This window comes from Heliconius melpomene, chromosome 20 (assembly GCF_056956725.1).
Source record: "Heliconius melpomene rosina isolate 202511_hmr_F chromosome 20, ASM5695672v1, whole genome shotgun sequence".
Lineage (NCBI taxonomy): Eukaryota > Metazoa > Arthropoda > Insecta > Lepidoptera > Nymphalidae > Heliconius > Heliconius melpomene.
Window position 1 is genome coordinate 3,571,083 of NC_140408.1, and position 25,122 is coordinate 3,596,204.

Sequence of the window (25,122 nt, forward strand, 5' to 3'; positions counted from 1 at the left end):
AGACACTTCTCTTCTAGAAGAATTCTTAAGAGATTGCGATAATTTCTTGTAAATTGGCGGAATTCAACGCCGCGCTTTGCCCCGTTACCAGAGCAACGAAATCTTCTACATATTACAGTCCACCGAGTATTGCACGCCCCTACACCACGATGTCCCCATATATTGTTGACGTCGAGGCATATTTTTTTCCCACAGGCAGCCATATGCCTGCATATTTTCAGGGAAAGTAAAGTAAACTGTGTCACTGTAAAGGCCAATAGCATTAACCTCAAAACCGAAAAAAAAAGAAAAAAAAAGCATATTTTTTAAATAATTTGAATACTTAAAAATATGCGAAATATTATCACAAAAGCTGCAATAATCACAAAACAATACATCAATTAAAACAAAAATATACAACAAATCTGGTAAAATATATTTTTGATTTAACAAAAATAACAAATAATATATAAGTTATAAATAGCAATTCACAAGCAATTTCTACAACAAACAAGTAAAAAAAAAACATCAACATTTACAAAAAAAGAACATATAAAAAAAAGCATTCTCTAGTAACATAAGGCATATTTTCAGATAAAACACCAAAAATATTAGGTTTTCATAAGTTCACATGAGGGATGCGGGTGGTAGAGTGACAGCCCCGTGGCCTGAGAGAGGGGTCGGCAGCGTGGCGACTCCACGGATCCAGGCGCCGCGCTCGCAGCAAAACGACTCTACGTTACTTAGAGCTCTCATGTAGATTGTCGTTACACCACCTATTAAAATATAGTTAAGTTAAATTTAAGCTACATAAGGGGAATTCCGTATCAAAAACAGCAGTATTTTTTTTTTCTTTTCTTTATTTTAGCAACATTAGCAGTAGATGCCTAAGGTAAAGTAAAATACCTAATGCAAGATACTCTATTATCTATGTGCAATATAATACTGCAATTTTTCTTACTTAAAATTTAGAAGTTACAAATACCCGCCAAATAATGAATTCGATGCGTGAAGCGCTGAACTCATCGTCGTGGATCCTTAGGGGGAGGTTTAACTTATTTATTGAAAAAATAAAATACGGAAACCTTATGGTTTCCGTATTTTATTGCTTTCTTATTGCTTGCTTATGCAAGAGCAAATATTATGTCGTGTTAAAAAAATAAACAAATATTATTGCCTTATCGACTATTATTAATTCTAGGTAGATAATCTTAGTAAATCTTTCATTCTATACCTGAAATAGGTTTATTGATTTCACGTTATCTTATTATTAATATATTTATCTGTTACCAAAATAGCTAATACTTGACATTGATTAATTAAAGGAACATGTGCATTTAAATTTATTATTATAATAATGTAATTCCGTTTTTTCCATTTCCCAAGCAAATACAATTTATTTTCCTATTACCTATAATAATAAGTTGTGTGCCGAGGTACGCCAGTGCGTGTCCATGTCTTGGTATCGACAGCTCAGTCTCCAACTTCCAACGACGCTCCTTCCAGTCCCACACATCAATGGCGCCCACACTGCTGGGTGTTTTATCCTATTTGTCAAATAAGTTGCAAATCAATTGAAATTGACCATTTTTATATTTACTTTTACTTTGTGTAGTTAACCAAAATATTATATTTCTTCTAAAATCATATTTTATTATGGTTATAGCTCTATTTGTATACTATACTCGTATATAAAACATCGTACAAAAGGTGATCTTTTGGCTAAATAGCCATTTCTTCCAGGTAACCTTGGGCGTATATTGAAGCATATAGCTTCAAATACTAAAAATATGTATATAAGAGTAAAGTTCAATTGCTTAACCGTTTCAAAAGATTCTCAGATAAACATTCCAACTAGCAACGAATTCACGATCATTGTGCGTCCAATCAATCAGTTGAACTTAAATTTAAAACTAAATATTTTATTGTAAAGTACCTTGTCAGACATTTTGCCAGCGCCCCCGATTATATACAATTTGTCGTTCATAGAAAACAACGTAGCGAAGCATCGAGGAAATCTAAGACTGTGAATTTCTGTCCACCTTTTGAATATAATAGAAAATAATTGTCATTAAATAAAAATGTTATGGATACTAATAATATTGAAGCCGAAATTTTTAAGACAGATGATTGAAAGAAGACTGAACTTATTTCAGTCTTCAGTTCAAGATTTTCAATAACATTTTCGTACGTGAATGTAAAATATTAAGATGTTACGAACAGTTGTTTATTTTTTTGATATATTAACATTATATGTTTTCAATAGTCGCTTCAATTTTCGCTTAATATTGAGCGATCTACACTATATATCTATTATACAGATAGATAGATAGATGATCTCACTGGTTAGTCTTCGAGCTGTAGCACTCCACGCTGCCGCAGACGGGGCGGCGGCGCTCGCCGGTCATGCCGCCCGCCACCCAGATGTAGTCGCGGTACTTGGTGGTGGCGGCCGCCATCCGAGCGGCGTACATCGGCCTGACTTCGCTCCAGGAACCGCTTTTTGGATCAAAACGTTCGATGGAACGGAGAACCCTGATACGAAAATTGTTATAATTATTACTTATCGATACTTTCTATTAAAATTGATAACTTTATAGTCATAAAATCGTAAAAGAAAATAATAGACAATTTTTAGTTCTTGAAAGATTTTTATTTTTATTTGATTCAACAACTCCTGAGGCAGTAGTTTATTTTAATGATTGTTCTCATTTGGTCAGATACTCTTTGCTGGGAAACATTGATGTAAGGAAATTTTTGACTGAATATTTCGTGTAGGCGTTGTCTATATATTGTGAAATCTGTTTCTAACTTAGTGATTTGGTAATAGGTACGCATAATAAAAATATTTACTTCAGAACTCCATCTCATGCGTACTCTTGGTTTCCCAACTTTGGTGGACGCGGGCCAAAAGGCATTTGCCTCCCGCGCAACACTCAAAGTTGGTATGTGTTCAACTGTATGAGTTGAAGAAGGCAATGATGGTATGGAAGATTCACTACTTGGGCTATATGGTTCTATGGGACTATTGTTTAGGGAGGTGTGTTCGGCTGTAGTATATTTGTCGGTGGGAGCCCGCCTGTTCAACTCCAGACCGCTGACGGTTCGCATGCTGAAACACCCAGCGTCAGCTCCAGGTGTGCCCCGACGATGACCCTCGGGAAGCGGCCCTCTCAGTTTTCTTTTTAGACGTGTCCCCATATTTATGGGTTACCTTTGCCTTGTTGGCCGTGTAAGTTTCGTCAGTATACGTTACCGCCCCCCACGTTAGCAAGGTGTTCAGCTAGGACGTAAGGTAGGATTTTGGGGGGCTTATTATTTTTATTATTATTTTTTTTTTTCAAAAACAAGATCTCGTCTAAAATTTCATTTGGAACGTGACTTGTTCTCAAATCCTTCTTAGTAATATTGTGCTGAAAAAAGATTTCAGCACAATATTACTAAGATAGATGTTCATCACTCCTCACCTGCCCTTCTTGTCCTGACCGCCAATCGCATACAACGCCATGCGATGCACCACCAAACCGAAGTTCTTCCTGGGTATAGCGAGGCCAGACTCACTGTACCACGATCTCGTGACTGGTTCGTAGCTCCACACTGTTGACACTACCACAGACTTGCCGCGCAAGTCATCTTCGCGGGGGTCTGCACCTCCTGTATTTATATTAATCTATATATATAAAATCGAAAGGTCACTCACTCATCACGAAATCTCAGAAACTACAAGTGCTAGGAATCTCAATTTTCGCATAGGAGTTACTTATAGGACGTAGGTGCTCGCTAAGACGGGAATTTGCAATATTCGACTTCTAAGGGGTTGTTTTTAGGGTCGAAAATTGTATGAAAATTCGTTACTACAAATGCTAGGAGTCTCAAATTTTGCATAGACGTCACTAGGATGTAGTCATGGAGACAGAAATTAATAATAACATAGTTCACGCGGGTGAAACCGCGAGCGGGCCGCTAGTGTAGTATATTAGTATACTAAATGATTATATTTAAAATATTTACTTTTATTTCTTTTAACATAAGTAAACTAAATAAAAGTATCACAAATCTTACCAACTAGAAAAACTCTGCCCCGTAAAAAGGCCACGGAATGATGGTGTCGAGGCTCAGGAAGCTCACCTACTATATCCCACGAATTTGTTACAGGATCAAATCTAAAACATTGTTTTATGTTTTTTAATATTAATTATATATATAATTATCTTTTTATATAAATAATTTTCTATTTTTTAAATAAGAATAAATGTTCTTTATATCGTTAAAAATATATAAGAAATACTACAAAGTTAGTAATTTTTTTCGTATTTTTGTTATAATTCAATAATTAATTAATTTTTATAAAGTTATAAATCAAACATATTATATTTAAAAAAAAATAATAACCTATAAATATCCTTCCCAGTGTTTCCACCGACTCCATAGTTTGTATGGGGATCTATACCTCCGAACACCAACACAGTTTCTCTGTCCCAATTGAAGAGTGATCCTTCTGCGATGTAGTTTTTATTGGATGGTCCAAGAATTGACGTCGATAACTTATTCCTATATTATTAAAAAACCAATATTAATATAAAAAATATTATCATTTTTGAACGCGATGTTGAGTTACCTACCCTACCTACCCTGCTGTGTGCGGGATACAGCGTGAAGCATTTTTTTTTTAATAATGTTAATTAAATAAATATGTATATTCGTAGGGGTGGTATTTATTTATAATATGTTTGTTTTTTTAAAATACAAATATGGTAATCAGAGAGATTTTAATTCCTGAATAAAAGAAAGAGTATTATAGGTAATGATTAAATAATTAAATAAGAATATAAAATACGTTCCAATGTGACTCCTGTTCAATTAATATTTTTACTATCGCACTCGCTTGATTGCGTTAAAAAGAACAAAGTAAAATATTTATCATTCATGTACGTAACTACTTACATCTATTATTATTATTTATAGATTTATAACTTCATTAAACAAAGATTTAATAAAACGTTGTAAGGTTGTTGAACCTTGAAATAGATAAGTAGAAAAAATTATATTTTTATACTGAATATATTTAATGCAATGCAATGCAATAATAATGAAAGTGGGGAACGGAGTGTCTTAGCACTGTGTTCCCTCTGCCTACCCTGCTGTGTGCGGGATACAGCGTGAAGCTGGCGAATATATTTAATTTAATTTAAAGTGACATAGTTATGTCCTTCAATGTATTTATTATATCTGTATTGAAGGTCATTAGTATGACACTATATTTTTTAAACATTTTGTAATATAGAGACCAAAGCGGACGTAAGCTATAAAAATCAATATTTAACACATGTGCAGGTAAATAAAAACGTTGATTAAATATTGTAAACCCTTATCAATGTTTTTAACGCTTAACACATATATTTTCCTGGTTTGTGACGCAATGACTTACAAATATATTTTTCTAATATTTATTTGTGATACAATGAACCTTGACAATCCCCTCATATTATAAACCTACATGGTAGATTAGATTAAACATACGGTTTGGTAAATATTTTATTAAAAAAATAAATAAAAGTAACTAAATTTATTTCTGGCTATACAGAATTTGAATCTACACAACATTAACAAACAAACTAATGACTTCAATATTGTCATCAATACATTAAAATTAGATTCTATTTTTCTATGAATAGTTGCATTAATACTAAGGCCCAAAGCTTATATACTGGTACTAGCGGCCCGCTCGCGGTTACACCCGCGTGAACTATGTTATTATTAATTTCTGTCTCCGTGACTACGTCCTAGTGACGTCTATGCAAAATTTGAGACTCCTAGCATTTGTAGTAACGAAGTTTCATACAAACTTTAACCCCAAAAACAACCCCTTAGAAGTCGAATATTTGAAATTCCCATCTTAGCGAGCACCTACGTCCTATAAGTAACTCCTATGCAAAATTTGACATTCCTAGCACTTGTAGTTTCTGAGATCTCGTGATGAGTGAGTGACCTTTCGATTTTATATATATAGATATAGATTACTGCGAATGCTACTGACTGGAGTTTCGATCCGAGGAAATGAATGGGGAACGGAGTGTCCTAACACTAGGTTCCCTCCGTCTACACTCGGGATACAACGGGATACAACGTCAAGCTGATTTATTATATTTTATTTAAAGAAAAAGCAGCTAAACCGCAGAATTTCTTTCCTCGTAAAATTCAGAGCCGGATTCTTTAAATAACATAATATAAATATTTACATATTGATTCTAGCGAGCGATTCCTTGGACTGGTTGAACATAGATGTTTGTGGACTAAATAATTTTGAAGGGGCGACGACTTGAGTTTCTTGACGCGACGTGTTTGCTGTTTGATGTGTGGGACATAGCGATTCTCTGTAATTAGATGAAAAATATTGCAAATGCCGATTACAATATGTTTAGGCAATTGTAAATATTATCAAGAATAAATATACTCGGTGGAAATTTCCACCATTTAAATACAATGCCATAAAATTGAGCTTAAAGAAAAAATAGGATAACGCTAACATTAATTCTCTCTCTGTTTTCCTATTATCCTAAATATATATATGATGGCTGTTTTGTTCAGTGGCACAGTGTCTAGTGGGTTCGATTCGCAATTGGCGGAATGAATTAATTTCCAGACAAAGCACGGCGTTAAGACCCGCCATTTAACACGCACTGTCATCAAATTGGCTGGTGCGTTCGGAACGGGATGTCTTCACACCCTAGAGCGTGTGTAAGTGTATGGAGAAAAGGTTCCCTCAGCCTCCCATGCTATATGTGGGATACAGTGTGATTATAAAAAAAAACATATAAGACAAAGATACTAAAAAGAACCATTTTGAATAATATATTAACCTCTTGACATTGGACAGTGCCGCCGTCGCCGCAGCGAGAAACGTTGCTGCTACGCTATGTCTCTCACTTGTACTGTGATTCTGGTAAGAAAATTAAAAAAATATATATAATTATAAATATATGCTTGATTGTTGAATATAAGAACCAGATGAACGTATCTACAAAAATATATTATATTCTGTCTTTGTAAGATTATGCAAATAAACAATTATTATTGTTTTTAAAGCTCTAATAGTAGAGTAATACATAATTATATATTTTTATTTCAATACTCAAATCAAAAAAAATCAATAATCAAATACTACCTCTATTAATAAGTTGGTAAAGTTTGAGGTGGTGAATATTCACAGTATTTTTGCTCTCCTGTAAAATTTAGTAAATGTAGATACGTTCATTTGACTCTTATGCCGTGAATTTAGAAAATCTAGAGAAAGGTATGTTTTATCATTTAGGTACATTTATTAACATCTATCTATATATTAGAGTATTTATTTTAAGTTGTTTGTGTTACAGAATTTTGAATCTGTATTTATAAAGAAAGAATATTATATACGTACACTTATGTATTTAGGAGTGACTATGCATAACTATATAAATTCTTTCGAATATCAAATATTATTCACAAAAAGAGTTAGTTATAATATAAATATCTAATTACACTGAGATAAATATTTAAATTTATTAAATATCTATTTAACAAATATACCTAAATTTCTTCAGTTTCCTTTTATTACACGGAATAAACGTTCGGCCACCTGGCTATTTTTTAAATAGGCGGAAAGTCAATAAAAATAAAAATAAGTAGATATATCTAATTACGCGTTTACGTAGGTTCTAAAGTCCTTAATAATTTTCCTTTAGTTTGTACATGATAATTTCCCATAGTGTAATTAAAAAATATACATATTGTTAGTAAATACTCGTATCGTATACTGTAATAGAGGGATGTTTTATTGCATAACTAACAGCTCCAATTTCTGTGTCAAATTTCGTTAAGCATTTTTAGGTTTTCCCTATTCCCTTTTTTGCATGGGGAAAACCTGAAAATATTTTTTTAACATAAAATGAAGATAAATGTGTGAAAGTATATTCAACACTCTATATTTTGTAACAAAAAATATATTCATATGGTTCTTTAGGACTTAACGCAATACGAACTTTTAGCAATTTTATTACTAATACAAGAATTTTAGCCTGACGCACTAAGAATAAAAAAAAGTAGCTAGTATACCACTAAGTCTAGGCCAAATCTATTTTTAAAGCTAGCACATTTCTTAAAAAATAATTTTTCGAATAGTTTAGTTTTTTATTATGAAACATGTACTAATAAAATACATCTAATTCATTACCTCTACAATAAATAAATATATTTATTTATTACATTTTCTGTGGTGCTGGTGGTTCCAACAGCGTCACTGCTGGTCTCGCTGGTCGTGTTGAAATCTTCTGCTGAATCTTTCTCCGGTAGATCATTTATTGGAAAAGAAAATGGCGTCTGCAACATTTAATTTACAAATTTATTTTAAATAGCAATTACACTGAAGTCAATGTACTTTCAAAACAAATACCTAAAAGGAGAATTAACAAATTGAAGTTCATATTTTTTGGTTTTTTCTTGTGAATTAAAAAAAATGCAACAAATGGACTATTTTCATTTCTCACTAGGCCCTTAATACAATACTCAAAGATAGATATAAGATAAAATATAAAGATAGATAGATATAAAATAAAATGGACAATAAAAATAAAGAAAAAAATGATTTACTCGATTTGTCTTTAATTTACACATATGTATTTGACGCAGCTGCTCGCTTTGTGTTGGCTGATCATGTTTTTGCTCCTGCAAGTGACATAGCAAACTTGACCAAATAAAAATTTGCGAACATAATAATTAATGTAAATAAAACACATTTTTCAGCTTTACGTTGTTACAGCTGTATGTAGTAGGATAGGCAGAGGGAGCTCAGTGTTAAGACACTCTGTTTTCTACTTTCAACCGAATTCTGGAACAATTGCGGGTCGTGTGGCGGCTCACCGCTGCGTTTTGCATCGACACCAGAGTGAAAAAAATGAAAATTAAATAAGTTATTTTTAACAAAAAGAAAAACCAACTTCTAACAACGAACTAAAAAGTAAAAAATAATTTTACACAGATTTTATAATTTTGAAATCGGTGCGAAGTAAAACAAACAAGCTTAGTTATTTAAAGTATCTGTAAGTAAATATTGTAGTAAGGTATGTGTAACATTAGCGGAAAATGGGGAACGGAGTGTCTTGTGTCTCTCGAACACTAGGTTCCTTCTGAGAGATACAAGGTGAAAATAATAAAAAAAGAAAACAAAATAAATTTTACATATAACAATCATTAAAAGTAGGTACCTCTACATCAAAATGTCTCCGTTCCACTATAGTCTTAGGTTCCGGTAGAGTTGAGATTTTTCTGGCGGATGTTGGCGGCGGAGATCGATTTGGAGGATAAGTTTGTGCATTTTGCTTTATCTTTAAAATAAGTTTACGATGAGCACAATATAAACTCATTGGAGGGTACTTATATAAAGCCTCCCGCATACAGCAGGATAGGAAGACATACACAGGGTAGGAGATACAGGGGACCGGGGAAACCTAGTGGTAAGACATTTCGTTCCTCATTTCCCGCCGTATTCTGGAGACTTTGCGTGTTGAGTGACGGAAAGCATCGCCGCGTTTTGGAGGCTTTGGAGACTACTTAAATTGTATTTTTATAAATGAAAACTTATGTAAAGTTACACAACCATTACATTATATGTTCACCCATTAAGAATCTACGTATATACATAATCATTTGTCATCACCTGTTTCCTATTTTCACAAAAATCACTCATGGTTGGACTTTTTTCCTTACTAGCTGACAATTCTCTCAAAGCTGCTGGCAGAGGAAATTCTATTGTACCCTTACGTATATCCATGTTATCCTTGTCCAAGCTGCCTGTTAAAAATAATTTAGCAACAGTAATGATGTATTATCTATTGTACTACAATAACGAAAACGATTTTAGGGGATTTAAATCCACTAAAAATATTACTGGAGGACCCAGCTAAAAAAATTGCTTAAAAACAATTTTTTCTTAGTATTCCTGTGGAAACTATCAATAAAATTTAATCATTCTTAATTGGATAACGTAGTTAATTGTTGCTAATTAAGTACATATTACCATGAAATATGTTAGGTATGTCGACCATTGTAAGAGTGACAAGTCAATTAAAAAACAATGATCGCATGCAGTTGTGTTACGTTCAATTAAGCAAGTGCTTATTAGGATTTTTTTTAGCCTCACACTGTATCCCGCACATAACAGGCTCAGCAGACGGAACTAGGAAACTTAGTGTTAAGACACTTCCGTTTCCCACTCTCCACCGAGGCACTTTGCATACCCATAGACGATTTGTGGTAACTGGTCTGGTCTCAATTTTTATTATTAAAATTATCTTAAATTATATTATATACTAGCGGCCCGCTCGCGGTTTCACCCGCGTGAACTATGTTATTATTAATTTCTGCCCCATGACTACGTCCTAGTGACGTCTATGCAAAATTTGAGATTCCTAGCATATGCAGTTTCTGAGATTTCGTGATGAGTGAGTGACCTTTCGATTTTATATATATAGATTATATTGTATTTATATGTAAAACCACAATTGATTTACCACGACCGTCGTCGTTTCGCCGCAGTGGTTGCATTATCGCCATCTGTTGGTACATCTGCTCCTTAGGCACCAAAAATTCCTCAAGATATTTGAGAAAATCCTTATACGTTACATGGTTCTGTATAAATATTTAATATTTATCAAACTTGCATATTAAATACTAAAAATGTTAGTCTAATGCATTTGTGTCATGAGTCATAGATTTCATTTCTATGACGTGTTTTTTATGGTATAATAATTATTGATATGGTGTAAGTCGATAAAACGCTAGGAAGCCCTGGTTGGATGTCGTGATGCAGGACATGAGAGCCAATGGTCTTACCACCGAGGAAGCAAAAAACCGTGCAAAGTGGAGTAGGTTGAGTAGGAAGGTGGACCCTGGTAATAATGTTGCATAGAGTTACACAATAACAACAATTATTTCTTTTTTTTATTACAAACACACAAACTATATATTTAATTTTAATGAATCAGACATTTTCTGGAATTTGTCGTTTTCCTCATTTGTTACATAAATGATATGAACGTATACTTACGTCACACATACGCGTATGTGTTATTATTTGTTAAAAGGCGAACACTAAATTCATTTCAATAAACAAGTTTCGAATATGTGTTTTACCTATTTATTTAAAATAATTATGAAATATCAGGTACAAAGAATACCAACAAAATACCACAAAAAATCTTATGCAAAAACTGCACTCATGTTAAAAATAAAGGACCGGTTATGTACGAGTCGGACTCGCTCATCGAAGCTTGAACTTGAAGTTTGTAATGACTTTTTTCTAATTATGAATGACCAATTTGTGCCAAATTTAATAAAATTCAAGACATCATAAACTTAAATATTTAATATTAATTTCACTTTGGTACCTCCACGCTACTTCGAGAATGATAGAGTTCCGTTTTTACCTCTTGCGGTACGGAACCTTAAAAAGAATACTATTTGCCCAAGTTACAAGTTCTAAAAAATATACAACTTATAAGCAAAGTTTAAAAAAAAACATAACAATTTTAAATATAACCTTTTCCTCTCCCATCCAGTTCCTCTCGGCGGGTTCAGTGAGCCCCAGCACGTCGAGCCAGTGGTAATAGTTTTTCGAATTGTTGCCATACCAGTACTTGATTATAACGTACCTGCCGTATTATATTCATAGTATATAGTTGTCGTATTGCATTCATGCAAATTATCTAAGTAAATGATGAATTATACAGCTTATGCATTTACAATGAAGCCAGTCGTGGCGCAGGGCCACAAGCGTGCAACTGCGTGCAAAACGCGACGGGTTGTGGGTTTCATTCCCCTTCGAGGAAATCAAGTATTTAATATTTTAATTTCAAATGTCCAAACGTCATTAAATTTCACGCCAGTCAATATGAAAAGCCTCCAAAATTTGGTGGAAAGTGGGAAACGGGAGTGTTTTAAAACAAAACTCCCTCCGCCTAGCCTGCTATATGCAGGATACAGCGTGACACTGAAAAAAAAAAATTAATACACCCACTGTGGTGGGGAGTTTAAACACTACCTATATTATACACAAAATATTAAAATATTGAATTATTAATTTCTTTTTAAATATCACTTGTCAATGTTACATATTATTATCATTAATATGACCTACTTTTAAATATTAATAACTGAAATTACATACCTTTTTAAGGTAGGTAATTAAAATATTGTGGTAAAATGAATTGAGGAAACAAATTGTAAATTAGATTATTTAATACAAATATGCGGTTTATATAAGTTATTTATTGGCAATATTGACGTATATTGACGAGTTCAATGGCTCAAAACATACGCACAAAATGCAAATATTAAAATACACATATTATGTATATTTCATAGAAATTATGATTACTAAAATAAAATCGTGGGGCACGTCCAATATCTACAATTGAAAGACATAGCGTGAGACTTCACCCACCTAGTGGTAAGTAGCAAGTGTCCCCACGATTTTATTTTAGTAATGATAATTTCTATGAAATTATTTTTTAGCTTTTAGTACATTTATCTGCAATATAAAACCGTTTAACTTAAAATTTTTTTTTTACTTTTTTATTTTTAAGTTTTTAGTTTTTATTTCTCATGCTATTCAATTCGTTGAAATGAGGCTCGATGTCTCATTATTGCAAGGTTAATGGAGAATGTTACGAACGACCCCCCCAGAGGTCCAATAGAGGGGCAAGGCTATGTACAACAAGATGTGCCTGAATCTTGAGGGGAAAACGCTAACGACATATCATTTTTATCCACCCTAATGCCATACAGTTCTCGGCGCGCTTTTACCTTTTACCTTAACTTGGGTGGTGTACCCCTAGCGACGTATCATTTTTAGCCACCCTAACGCCATACAGTCCTCGACAGGATACCAGATCTTGACTTGGGTGGGAGATTCATATTGTAATTTTGTATAGTATACTATATTATACTTACCAAGCCCTTTATTTTGATACCCATATTGATGGGATTGAAAACTACATTATCCGCCATTTTGTAGCAGTGGCCATCTTTGATTTTGATTTTGTATAGTGCACTGAATTCTACTTGACAAGCCCTTTCATTTGATACCCGTATTGATAGGATTGAAAAAAACTAACTTGTCCGCCATCTTATAGTGGCGGCCATCTTGGATTTTGATTTTGTATAGTCCACTGAATTCTACTTGACAAGCCCTTTCATTTGATATCCATATTGATGGGATTGAAAAAAACTAAGTTGTCCGCCATCTTGTAGCGGCGGCCATCTTGGATTCACAATAATATTGAATATGGATAATTGTATTGTCACCAGAATCAAAGGCGTATACCAAATTTCAGATCAATCGGTTAACGGGAAGAGGGTTAAATTTCAATTACTAAATTTGACCCAAACAAACAAACAAACGGGGTGAGCTAAATAAAACCGTTTAAAAAAAGGACTTGTCCTCACTGACACTGAGGTAAGACGCACGCACAGCCGTAACCGCTGTGCGTAGAAACGTGACATTTGGACAGATGTTTACTTTCGTAATCTGGACGTCCACCAAGAAGGGATTTTGAAAAATTTTAACCCTAAATATGGGTCAAATAGGGATTCAAAGTTTGTATGGAAAAAAAATGTAATCTTCACCGATTTTTATAAAATTTGAAATTTAGATTTTTAAAAGTATTTAATTGAACACGTGTTTTATCGTTTTCTAGAATTCTCCCCCTAAGGGTGCAAATAAGGGGTTGGAAGTTTGTATGGAAAAATTCTTAAATCGCCACCGATTTTTATAAAATTTGAAATTTAGACTCTTAAAGATATTTAACTGAACATGTGTTTCATGGTTTTCTAAATTTCACCCCCTAAGGATGCAAATATGGGGTTGAAAGTTTGTATGGAAAAGTCTTCAAATCGCCACCAATTTTTATAAAATTTGAAATTTAGACTTAAAAATATTTCATTGAACACATGGTTTATTAGAATTCACCCCTAAATAAGCTAGCGAAGCTGCGCGCGTCCCCTAGTTTTAATATAATTTAAACTATAAACTTACGCTAGTCCATCATCAACCATTTGCTGTATTTCGGGTTCACTAACAATGTCAAGTATTTCTGTATTTTCAGGATTCCTCTTGATGTCCACGAGCTGCCATGGCGATATGAGGCCGAACCGAACGCATCGCATAACCTCTGTGGCCAAGGGACATCGGTGCTTCCAGTCCCCGTACAACCATCTCACTCCAGCCATTAATACTTCTATTTCACTTAATATATAAAACATAAAGATAAAGATAATAAATATTATTATAAATATTATAATATATAGTTTTAACCTTTACAGCACAAATAAGAGGCCGTCGCGGCCGCAGGGGCACAAACAAGTGTGTGGGTTCGATTTTAATTTATAATTAATTTTCATTTCTTGGCTTTGGTGCCGAGGCAAAAAGCATAGCGTTGAGTTTTGCCACTAAACACACAATGCCCCGAAAATTTGGCAAAAAATGGGGAGCGGAGAGTTTTAAGACTAGGTACCCTCTGCTTTTATTACTAGATACAGCGTGAAGCTGAAAAATAGAATACAAATACCTGGTAACACATATATGGTTTGATTTTAAAATAGTCATAATTTCCTCAGGCTCCAGTTGTAGAAAATCATTAGATGCAACGAGTGGCAGAAAGAATCTTACAATTCTGGGGACCTTAAATTAAATTCATTAAAATAATAAGAAAATTCTATTACAAAGGCATTCATTTTATTAATGAGCTTATGAAATACAAAATACCATCAGTTCCATTACAGCTGTGACACGTTTTACTCTAGCTTCTCTATATAAAATAAAAGCGGTATCTTCATTAAATATATTTTCATTTACAATAAACGCCCAGCATTGGTCTTCCAAATCTGTAATTATAATAAACTAAGTAACGGGACCGACACCTGGATATCCACTCGAGGAAATAAAATACTTTATATTTTCATTTACCTCGCTCTGGTAACGAGGCAAAGCGCCAGCAGTGAGTTCCACTACTTAGACTCAACACGCAATGCCTCCAGAATTGGAAATAGGGAACGGAGGCGTCTCAGTGGGAACGAAGTGCCTTAACACTAGCTTCCCAAAAAAATGAAATTACAATAATTAGAAAAGGAAGAAAAAGTCTATAAAAAGAGTTTTAAGTGAAATTCCCTTTTAAATGAAGAAGTTATTTTTGAAAGCCTTTCAAACGTTACCTTTAATACTAAGATATTGAGATGCACAATATAAATCCAGTACATTATCTCGTCTTATAATTTTACTATTGTCAGATCCACTGAAAATCATCCACTCATATATTGTATGAAATGATTCTGGTGTTATACTTGTCTGAGAAAAGTTAAAAAAGTATGTATAAATTACTATTAAATTCATATTTATTTTACTTTTTAAACTTTCGTTTTTACTTACTGGTTGTAACTCTACCTCGGGTTGTTGATTCACTTCAAAGAAAGATGAATAAATTTGTAGTATTATACGGTGACAGTGAAATTTTTCACGACCAATATGTACTATTGTATCCGTATTTCTAATTTAATAAAGAGAAATGTAAATTAAAATATATAAGTATTTAGTTATAATTAGAATCTTATAATTAGATAATCAAGACCTATAATCTCAAAAAATATTATACACGTAAATAATATTTGCAAATTTCGCCCTTTGTTCATCATTTTATTAAAATGCAATATAATCGAAAAGAACTCAGTGATATATTTAAAAAATGTTTTACAATTACCAGTATTAAGTACTCTTACATGTAATTATGTATTCTTCTGTAAATTTCTTGAAATAAGTCTTGCTTTTTGGGCAATTGTAGACGAATCCAATCAACCGGCTCTGAGGCAGTATAGCCGAGGGTATGCAAATCTTTCTTTTTAATTTCTTTTACAGTAGAGCTGTTGTCTTTTTTATCATTTGTAGGAGTATTTTTTACTTGCATATTTACGTTAAGACCTTTCGGCCCATAATTAAGTCTTGGCTCCGCATCACTACTATTTTCCTTTGAATAATGAATGAAATATTAGAAAAAAAAACAGAAAAAAGAGAGAAAAGAGTTCCATGTTTTGTTAATCATCTAAAATATCTACTAACAATGAGGTTTTGGGAAGACAAAAGGGTGTGACTGTAATGTGACGGTTATGGTTTCGACACCCACTCGAGGAAATGAATAGTCATTTTTTAATATTTTAATTTCTACGCTGTGTCACCACCACCAAGACAAAATGCCAGCGTTGAGTTCCGCCCCTAAACCAGGGCTTGGAGAGTCTTAACACTACCTTTCCTCTGCCTACCCTCCTGTATGCGGGATACAGCAAGAAGCTGGTTTTAATTTTATCTACTAACAAAGTTATCCTCATGTGGTTCACCAGTTGCTTTGCCTTCAAATTTTACTTTAACTTGTGCCTGAGATGGATCAGCTAGGAGCACACCGACAGTAGATGATTGGAATACTACCTGAATTTATAAGAAGATATTAAACATTCGTTATATTATTGTGTTTACCTACAATTCAATGGTAAAACGGCTGTACCTGATTTGATTGAACTTTTAAATTACCACTGGGCGTAGGCTTAAATGGGAATGCGGCAAACTTTTGAGAGTCCATTTCTTCTAAACTGCATACACTAACATACAATAGGTGTTGTTAAAATACTATATAATTTAAGTATATTTATTAATGAGGCCAATTATGGCTCAGGGATAAAAGGGTGCGATTGTAAATGCGACAAGTTGTGGTTTCGATTCCCACTCGAGGAAAATAAATATTTAAAATTTTATCTCCTCACTTTGGTAACGAGGCAAAGCGGGTCTTTGAGTTCTATCATTCAGCACACAATCCAGGATTCAGCGGAAAATGGGAAATGGAAGTGTCTTAATGGGAACAGAGTTTCCCTCTACCCACCTCCAATCTACCTCTACCCCACTACTGCTACGAACTAAAAAGAATTTATCAAATAAAATTAATTACAACCTGGAGTCCTCGGTGCAGGACGCGAAATTAAAATCTTTCTGATCTTTACGTATATACTCAGTCGCAAACTTGGAAGCGTAGGTGTCTGGTGACATTTGTGGTTTCTTCTTGGGTTTTCTGAAGAAATATACATATATATTACAAATATTATAATTATTTATATATTATATTATATATTATATAATATTATATATATTTATATTTATATTATAGTAGATACCAAAATACGACTCTTACTTTCCCTTAAAATTCCACGACATATACGGTGACTTCTGTATGGATTTAGACAAATATTTGTTTACAGAATCACCTGATGTCTCATATAATTCACATAGATTGGTTTCTCGTAAATATTTTGTTTTCGTATTTTGTAGAAAATCGAATGCTATAACAACATTTAAGTAAATAAGTAAAACTTTCATAACGAGTTATTTTTATTTTTATTTATTTTAACATACACATTGAAGAATAATATTTTAAATTATTAAAGTAATACTAACAATGTAGAGCACTCACAAAAAACACTAGAGTTTGGCGACAGGTCTGTCAAGGAATTACTTTTATGTATCTTTGGTTTGATAGTTATATGAAAATGTTGATACAATTTGTTTTGAGATCTGTGATTGTTTCTTTTCTTTGTTGGAGCACCTCTGCAATAATAATAATTATATAAAAATGTAAGATAATAAGTGAGGCCGTCATGGCGAAGCGGTACAAGGGTGTGAATGTAACGCGACGGTTGTGGGTTTATATTTCCATTTCTTCGCTCTGGGGTCTGGGGTTGAGTTCTGCCACTCAACACGCATTGCCTCAGAATTCGGCAGAAAGTGGGGAACGGAGTGTCTTAACACTAGGTTCCCTCTGACTACTCTGCTGCGTGCGGGATACAGCGTGAAATTGATTTGATTTTGTAATATAATATACATATAGATCGATAAAATTCAAGGTATTTATATCTAAAAGAATTTGTTATGGTAAATATCTTATTCAAAATATTTTTAGTACTTTCGTTACATATACATAAGTATGTAGTTAGTAGCCTCTGATTTCATATTAATCGTATTTTACACCTATTGTACGAGGCAAGGCACCTGCCTATACTCTGTCCTAGAGATTGGTGGTCCACTTTTTTATCTATATTTTCTACTTAAAAAAATCTTGACAGGTTTTATTGAGGAGAAAGCCAACTTTTATCGTCCAGACCATCAAATTCCATGCCATGACTCTTATTGACTCCAATTGCCTCTGGTCAATTAACATAATTGTTGTTTAAAAATATATTTTTTATAATTTACCTGACTTTAAATAATATTCACTACAAAAAATTATGTTTCTAATTTTTGTTTCTTAAATTTCGACTCTAAAAATATATTTAACTGCAGGTTTTACCCATTTGGGTAAAACCGCACAGTATTAGCACGTATCAAAATTGCATCATAAACGATATCTAATCTCGTAGTCGGTGGACAGAAACGTCACAAATTGCCGCTTGAATTTCCAAAGATCAATTTCCAATTCATCTCCAACGAACTATAAACGCTTTTATGTTTATTAATATGGCAAATTATACCCTCTATCAAAATTGTAAAAGTAAAAAAAAATGCCTCTTTTTGTTTTTCTGTCCATTCAAATTCAAATTCAAAATATTCTTTATTCAAATAGGCAATTATTATAAGCACTTTTGAATCGTCGAATGAACATATGAACAAAAAGCTACCACCGGTTCGGAAGGCAGTTCTGCTGAGAAGAGCCGGCAAGAAACTCAACAGTTGCTCTTTTCAAAATCAATGGTACAATCTATTACATTAGTTGGCAGCTATCCTGCATTACATTCAATAGACATTAATTCCATACATGCTTATCCTCTAAATACTAATATTGAACAGTGTAATACGCTTTACTTGTTAGAATTTTTTTTCAGATATTTTAAATATATAATGTGCTAGAATCTAGATGGTAAAACCCACTGCCTCCATTTTGCAAGATCTCAATAATTGCATAAAGAGATATCAGTATTTTCATTCGATAATCAATCAGTACATGTTAACCGATTACTTTAATCTATATCAGGGATCCAAACATAAACATCGATATTAACATGTAAGTAAATATTAAAAGAAATCTTTCTATATATATTTTTAACATCTTTAATCGGATTAAAAATACCCCCACATATTTATGTAAGTTGATATAGTAAAGTAATATGAGCGTGTTAATTGCAATTGTGCAATTATCATGTAATCTGATATCTTAACACTTAATTGAAGTGAATAATGACATTTCAATGCACAAATGTACGTGCTTACTATGGTTTTTTTTACTTTTTTGCAAGGTATAAACTGATAGAAATAAATTTATTTTATTTAAATTGGAGGAAAATGGGTAACGATGTGTGTCTCAACACTAGATTTCCTCTGTGTGCGGGATACTGCGCGAAGTTGATTTAATTTAATTATATGTTTTTACATTATAGATTTCGGACACAATAAAAAAAGCTAAAAACTTACCTAGTGTTATGAATTACACTTGTATCTGCTTCATTTGAACAGTCGTTTACCTTTATAAAAACATAATTACATAAATACCTCATCGGGCGAAGTGAAAAAGGTAGATGAATTAAGAATAACGAATTTTGAAACCTGTTCTTAAGACAACCTTGAAAACATTTTAAGAACACATGAAAATACACAAGATAAACAAAAATCTGATTTTCAACTCACGTGCCTTTTCTAAACTTATGCTTTTGAACATTTCAAATTCATCGAACGAATAATATAGGAACAAGGAACATATTGCAATAATTTTCTTTTTCAATATATTTAAAAACCACAACAATTCTTTTAATATTTTGAGAAAATTCTGTACACTTCTTTAGTTTTTAATGTTAAATATTCCAAAGAGTGTCAAATTGCACAAACAGTTGCTTAGTAACGTATTTATTCTACTATAATATTGAGGATGTGCTCTATGGCATTTACAAAATAGACATAATAATATGAGAATATAAGTCCGCGAAATGTATGTTAAGGTTTGCATTTTTGTTAGCGATCATATTCCACATATATCAAGGCAGGCGGAGGCTACCTAGTGTTAAGACACTACGCTCCCAACTTTCTGCCGAATTTGCGAGGTATTGCGTGTTGAGTGGCGGCACTCAACGCTTTTGAGCGAAGAAATTAACGTATTAAAGAATATTAGTTCATTGCCCCGAGTAGGATTCGAGCTCATAAATGTCGGATAGTTATTTTTGTTTGGCTCTACTTCACTTCTGGTGTTCACTAACAAAAATGCAATTTTGAATTTACTCTTCGCAGCCTGTATATTAAAAATTCGTCGAAATTTGATGAACAGAAGTATTTTAACACCAAGTTTCTGGTTTCTCTTTGTCTACCCTGCTATGTCCAGAATACAGCGTGTAGCTAAAAACATTTTGCTCGGTGGTTTTCCCGAACAATTATGAGCTATTCTTACACGCTCAGGTCGTGGGGCCTAGTAGTAAGTTAATTTAAATAAACATATTTATGTTGTTGATATCATGATAATGATTATATATTATACTTGAGTCTGCGATACAAACTTGCCTTACGACATCTAGTAAAGCTAAATTGTTACTTATTTTTGACTTTTTTTAATCTTAGTATAAATCTAATTTTCTTTTTAGTTTTTTTTTTGTAATATATGTATACAATATAATTTAAGATAATTTCAATTTCAGAGATAATAATTAAAATAAAGTTTTAAGATAATAACAACGTTTTTCCGTTTTGAATTACGATAGTCTACATTAAAAAATAGATTTATATATTTAAAAAGGCGATTCAGACGAATAATAATAGAATTGACTACAGTTATAATATTAGATTAATTATTTTATCATATTTTTTTGTTTACTTTTGTTTAGTACTTCCCATAAAAAAAGTCTATTAATTGGGCCATCAGAAACCATGGTGCCAGGATGGGCCAGCGTCTAAATATTGGCTGTAGTTCCACAATCGAATATGCAATATCTCCAAATCGAGCAGTAAGCAGAGTGTTTTGGCAATAGTTTTCCTCTTTCCTGCTAAAAAATAATTGAGTCCAGCCACACCGTCGAACCCTACAAACTCACACATGTACGAGTATTACGAGTTATTATATAAAACGATTCAAGTTTTCAATATAAACAGACTTGCATTTGGCCACGTTCATTAGCAGGTCAGACTGCTAGTACTAATATTGTGTTTACATAGAACCAGTGTCAGTATCATAAACAGTGAGTTACGTTTTCTTAATTAAACATTATAAAGTTATTTTAATTGAAACTTTAACTGAATGAATTATATTTATATTTTGGTATATTATACATTTTTAGAAATTTGAAAGACATTTCGAAAACTTAGAATTTTAGTTTTATATTATTTTTGTTTTGTTTTAAATAAACTTAAATTAATAATTCGAAAAATTTGCCTAAAGCTTCAATCAATCAATATCGTTGTTGTGATATGTGGTATTATATTGTTATTTAACTATTGTTTTCAAGAAATTTGGATCTTATATATATTATAAACATACGTTTATAAGAAGTGGGATAAACTATATAACTTATTTAAATGCAAATAAAACTATTTCTTACCAGCATCACTGTTAATTGACATGTTTTTCTTAGATATGTATTCCATAACATAATTCCTTTCATTATACATAACATAATTCTTAACAAAAACTACTTAACAAAAACCGATTTCCACCGGATCCCACAATCAGGACCTCTCCACATTCTTATCAAGCTATCCTTGAAGTGTTGTTTGGCGTGATATGGAGTAATTCGTCCTTTGTCGCGCACATATTTAAAACTTATGTCATCTTCTCAAGGATTACATTGTCAAAAATGGACCATTTTATGTAAATATTTCACTTAATGTGTGTTTGTATTGCAATTTTTAGATTCTCAAATATGGACTACGAGAGTAACATATTTTCCCCAGATGATATGGAGAAAATTAAGCAGAAATATGCAGACAGAAAAAAAGAAAAACAGATCGATGATCCAGGTTAGGTTATCAGATATATTTTTTTTAATTTATATTATAAAACATTAATTAATTTATTATTTGCAGCAATTTTTTTAACTTGTTTAATTGATAATCTGGAAATTATTATATATTTTTTGTTATAAATTAATAATTAAACATCATTAAAATATTGTGTCCTTTAAATCGTGTCTTCTCTATGAATGAACTCACCTGGAATTTCTTTATAGATTTTTTATTTTATTTTTTAATAAAAAAATCTTTCTTTTTTTTACAACTAACCCTGTTTGGTGGCTTTTGGAATTTTAGCTATGAAAAAAGTATAGTCACAAATTTACCTAGTAACATTTTTTATTATTATAAATATTGTTTAATTTATTTTAGATTTACCTTACGATGGCCATATAGTCTTTGAGGACGATTTGGAGAAAATGAGAAATAAAGCCGATGCCAATGAAGTAACCGATACTAACTCTTTAGAAGAACCTCCAGCAGAAAATACAAATGAAATAACAACTCCTAATCCGGAAGACCAAAAAATGGGTGAAATTCAGCGTGAAGTGTTTTAAGAATTTCTATTTTACAATATATTTACGTTTTGTTTAGTGTTAACAGACTATAATATCATTTAAGTTTAAATTGTGCCTGACTGAAAACGCGACGGTTGTTGATTCGATTCTCGCTAGGGGTGAATTTAATTTCCTGTTTCTGGTGACAATAGAAAGAGTTCCACCACTCAATACGTAATGTCAGAAAATGGGATGGTACGATGCGGGATAAAGTGAGAAGCGCAATCCGTAGATACCTCGTCCTTAGACTTATGTCTTATATATTATTCTTAGTATAACCTTTTATAGTGATTATTTCTTAATGTACTTGAATATCATGAAGTGAATATAAATAATTTATTTTGTTTTATTGTCCTAATAAATAAAAATATATGCCTATCCAAAATATAGTGTAATACAGTAAAAATAAGGAGGTCAATCGTGGCGCAGGGGCAGAAGCGAAGCGAAGAATGTGACTGTAACGCGACAAGTTGGTGGTTCGATTTCCACTTGAGAAAATGAAATATTTTCATTTCTTCGCTCTGGTGTTGAGGTAAAACGCGGTGTTGAGTTCCGTTATTCACAATGGAAAAGGAATGTGTGGAGCGGAGTGTCTTAACACTAGTCTGCCTCTGCCTACCCTGCAACATATAAGGTACAGAGTGAACCTGAAAAACAAAGTATATTTAAAGGAAATGTAAACGTGAATGTGTCACACATATGTGTATCAAAATTGTACATATTCAATAAATAAGATTGTTCGAAAAACTATAGATAAGACGCCGTTTTATCGATTCCGGAAAAAAATACGATCTATGAGAGTTCTAGGGAGTTAATTTTTTCAGTTGAAAATTCAATGACTAATACCTACTGACGTTCGAACGTTTTGCACACATTTTTAGATAAACAAACACTCGGGGAGGCCGGACGGTATAAGTAGACGATCTTAAGGATTCGGCCACAAGTAACCCAGTGTGATAGGTGCAGAGCAGTTTAGTGTTTTCTTTAAAATAAGACTTCCTATAAAGTAAGTAATTATTATTATTTCTTCTGAAATTGTATGTAAAAGAGTGTTCTATTTAATGATTACTATTAGGTAAAAACTATGTAAATTAAATAATTTATAAGAAGTTAGTGTAATGATAGGATTCATTTCATAAGTTTATATACGTCATAATTTTTAATGTTTTAAATAGTTTTTATATTTTTTAATATCATAGATAAAATAGCATTAAGTTTTTTTTTCAAATTACGTCCCAAAAAGAATGAAAATTGATAATTTAAAAGCTGTTTGCTTATAGCCTTATAGCCTTAAGCGATTTATTAAAAAAGTTTACCCATCTTGTATTTACTGTTAATGGTAATCCATGCTTAAGCGTATTATTAATAAGGACATATCTTTAACATTTTCTAGATATTTTTAATTGTAATAGTGTAACAAATAATAAAATTGTAAGAAAATTATTATATTTGAAAAAATATTTAGTTTGAATTTCGATAGACTTCCTGGTTATGGAATAATTAGTGGATAAATAAATAGTGGATTTTTTCTTGCTTTTCTTCTAGTCCTAAAGATTGGTCTGCTTAGTCATACATACAAGTATATTTAATGTTTATTACTTTTCGTCTTATTATCAGAAAATGTCGTTTAAATTAATTCGTCGACACCATTTATTTATATTATTAATTAATTATTAATTATAATTTCCAGAAATGTGTGACAATCATTGCTCGGCTACGTCAGATGACACGCAGGAAGTAAGGAAAGAAGTAGTTGAGAATAAAGAACCCGAGACCAACTCTCCTGAAGAATCTCCTGAAGAACTTGCGAATGATAGTGTTGGTCCCAATAAATCAATTCAATTAACGAATGTCATTATTGTACCAGATAATTGTCCAAGAGGGCAAGTAATGGACGCTAATGGAATTTGTAGAGATGTTTTTTAAATTTACATTATTACATATTAATAATGCCTAATTAAGTATGTAATAGTTTTAATATGTACACTTTATAAATATAATATAATCTTAATTGTGTCTGTATGTGCTTTTTGGCTAAATTGTAATTCTGTATCGATAAAAGTAAACGATTGTTCATTATAATTTATTTTTAAGATGGTAAATGATAAAAGAGTGTCTATTAATAGTTATAATATTCATTTTAGGTTTTGTTAAGCTTTTTGTATTAAACATATTTTAGTTTTATTTTAAATATTTTTGTTACCGTTGATATTAAATAATAAACACTGTTCAATAAATTTATGTGTTTATTTATATTTATAAGTATACATATGCTTTAATAAATACATTTATTAATAAAGTTTTAATACATTAAAACAATTGATAACTTTATTTAAGTTACAGCCTACTCTGATTACTTTTATTTAATTTTTTTGAATAAATTGTTCACAGATTCATAATTTGCTTAATAGTTTCTCCTACCTTTTTATATAATAAACCTTGAAAGTCTTACATTATTGTTGTTATATTTTATGTCATTAAATTCGAAAATAGTGATTGTTTAAATGTATAGCAAATATATATTAAACTCTTAGATTTTTTAAA

The 25,122-nt window shown here is 32.1% G+C and overlaps 2 protein-coding genes across 2 annotated transcripts; one reads left to right on the forward strand and one right to left on the reverse strand.

The window, feature by feature from the left end:
* Nucleotides 1-395: 395 nt before the first annotated feature.
* Nucleotides 396-19,174, reverse strand: LOC146527584 (uncharacterized). The gene is made up of 27 exons (XM_085204367.1): nucleotides 19,167-19,174; nucleotides 17,517-17,650; nucleotides 17,238-17,385; nucleotides 17,001-17,117; nucleotides 16,560-16,653; nucleotides 16,373-16,483; nucleotides 15,784-16,028; nucleotides 15,437-15,554; nucleotides 15,223-15,355; nucleotides 14,777-14,895; nucleotides 14,580-14,692; nucleotides 14,048-14,257; nucleotides 11,552-11,663; nucleotides 10,524-10,641; nucleotides 9,671-9,804; nucleotides 9,219-9,338; nucleotides 8,605-8,679; nucleotides 8,221-8,334; nucleotides 6,840-6,919; nucleotides 6,219-6,353; nucleotides 4,372-4,530; nucleotides 4,042-4,142; nucleotides 3,447-3,633; nucleotides 2,323-2,514; nucleotides 1,916-2,021; nucleotides 1,391-1,526; nucleotides 396-755 (listed from the first exon to the last, which is right to left on the reverse strand). Exons 1-27 carry the CDS (start codon nucleotides 19,172-19,174, stop codon nucleotides 607-609), a joined length of 3,468 nt encoding a protein of 1,155 aa, XP_085060493.1. The 3' UTR covers nucleotides 396-606.
* Nucleotides 19,175-21,122: 1,948 nt separating this feature from the next.
* On the forward strand, nucleotides 21,123-24,596 carry LOC146527585 (uncharacterized). The gene is made up of 5 exons (XM_085204368.1): nucleotides 21,123-21,252; nucleotides 21,924-22,030; nucleotides 22,394-22,577; nucleotides 23,859-23,917; nucleotides 24,269-24,596. Exons 2-5 carry the CDS (start codon nucleotides 21,934-21,936, stop codon nucleotides 24,502-24,504), a joined length of 576 nt encoding a protein of 191 aa, XP_085060494.1. The 5' UTR covers nucleotides 21,123-21,252; nucleotides 21,924-21,933; the 3' UTR covers nucleotides 24,505-24,596.
* The last annotated feature ends 526 nt before the right edge of the window (nucleotides 24,597-25,122 follow it).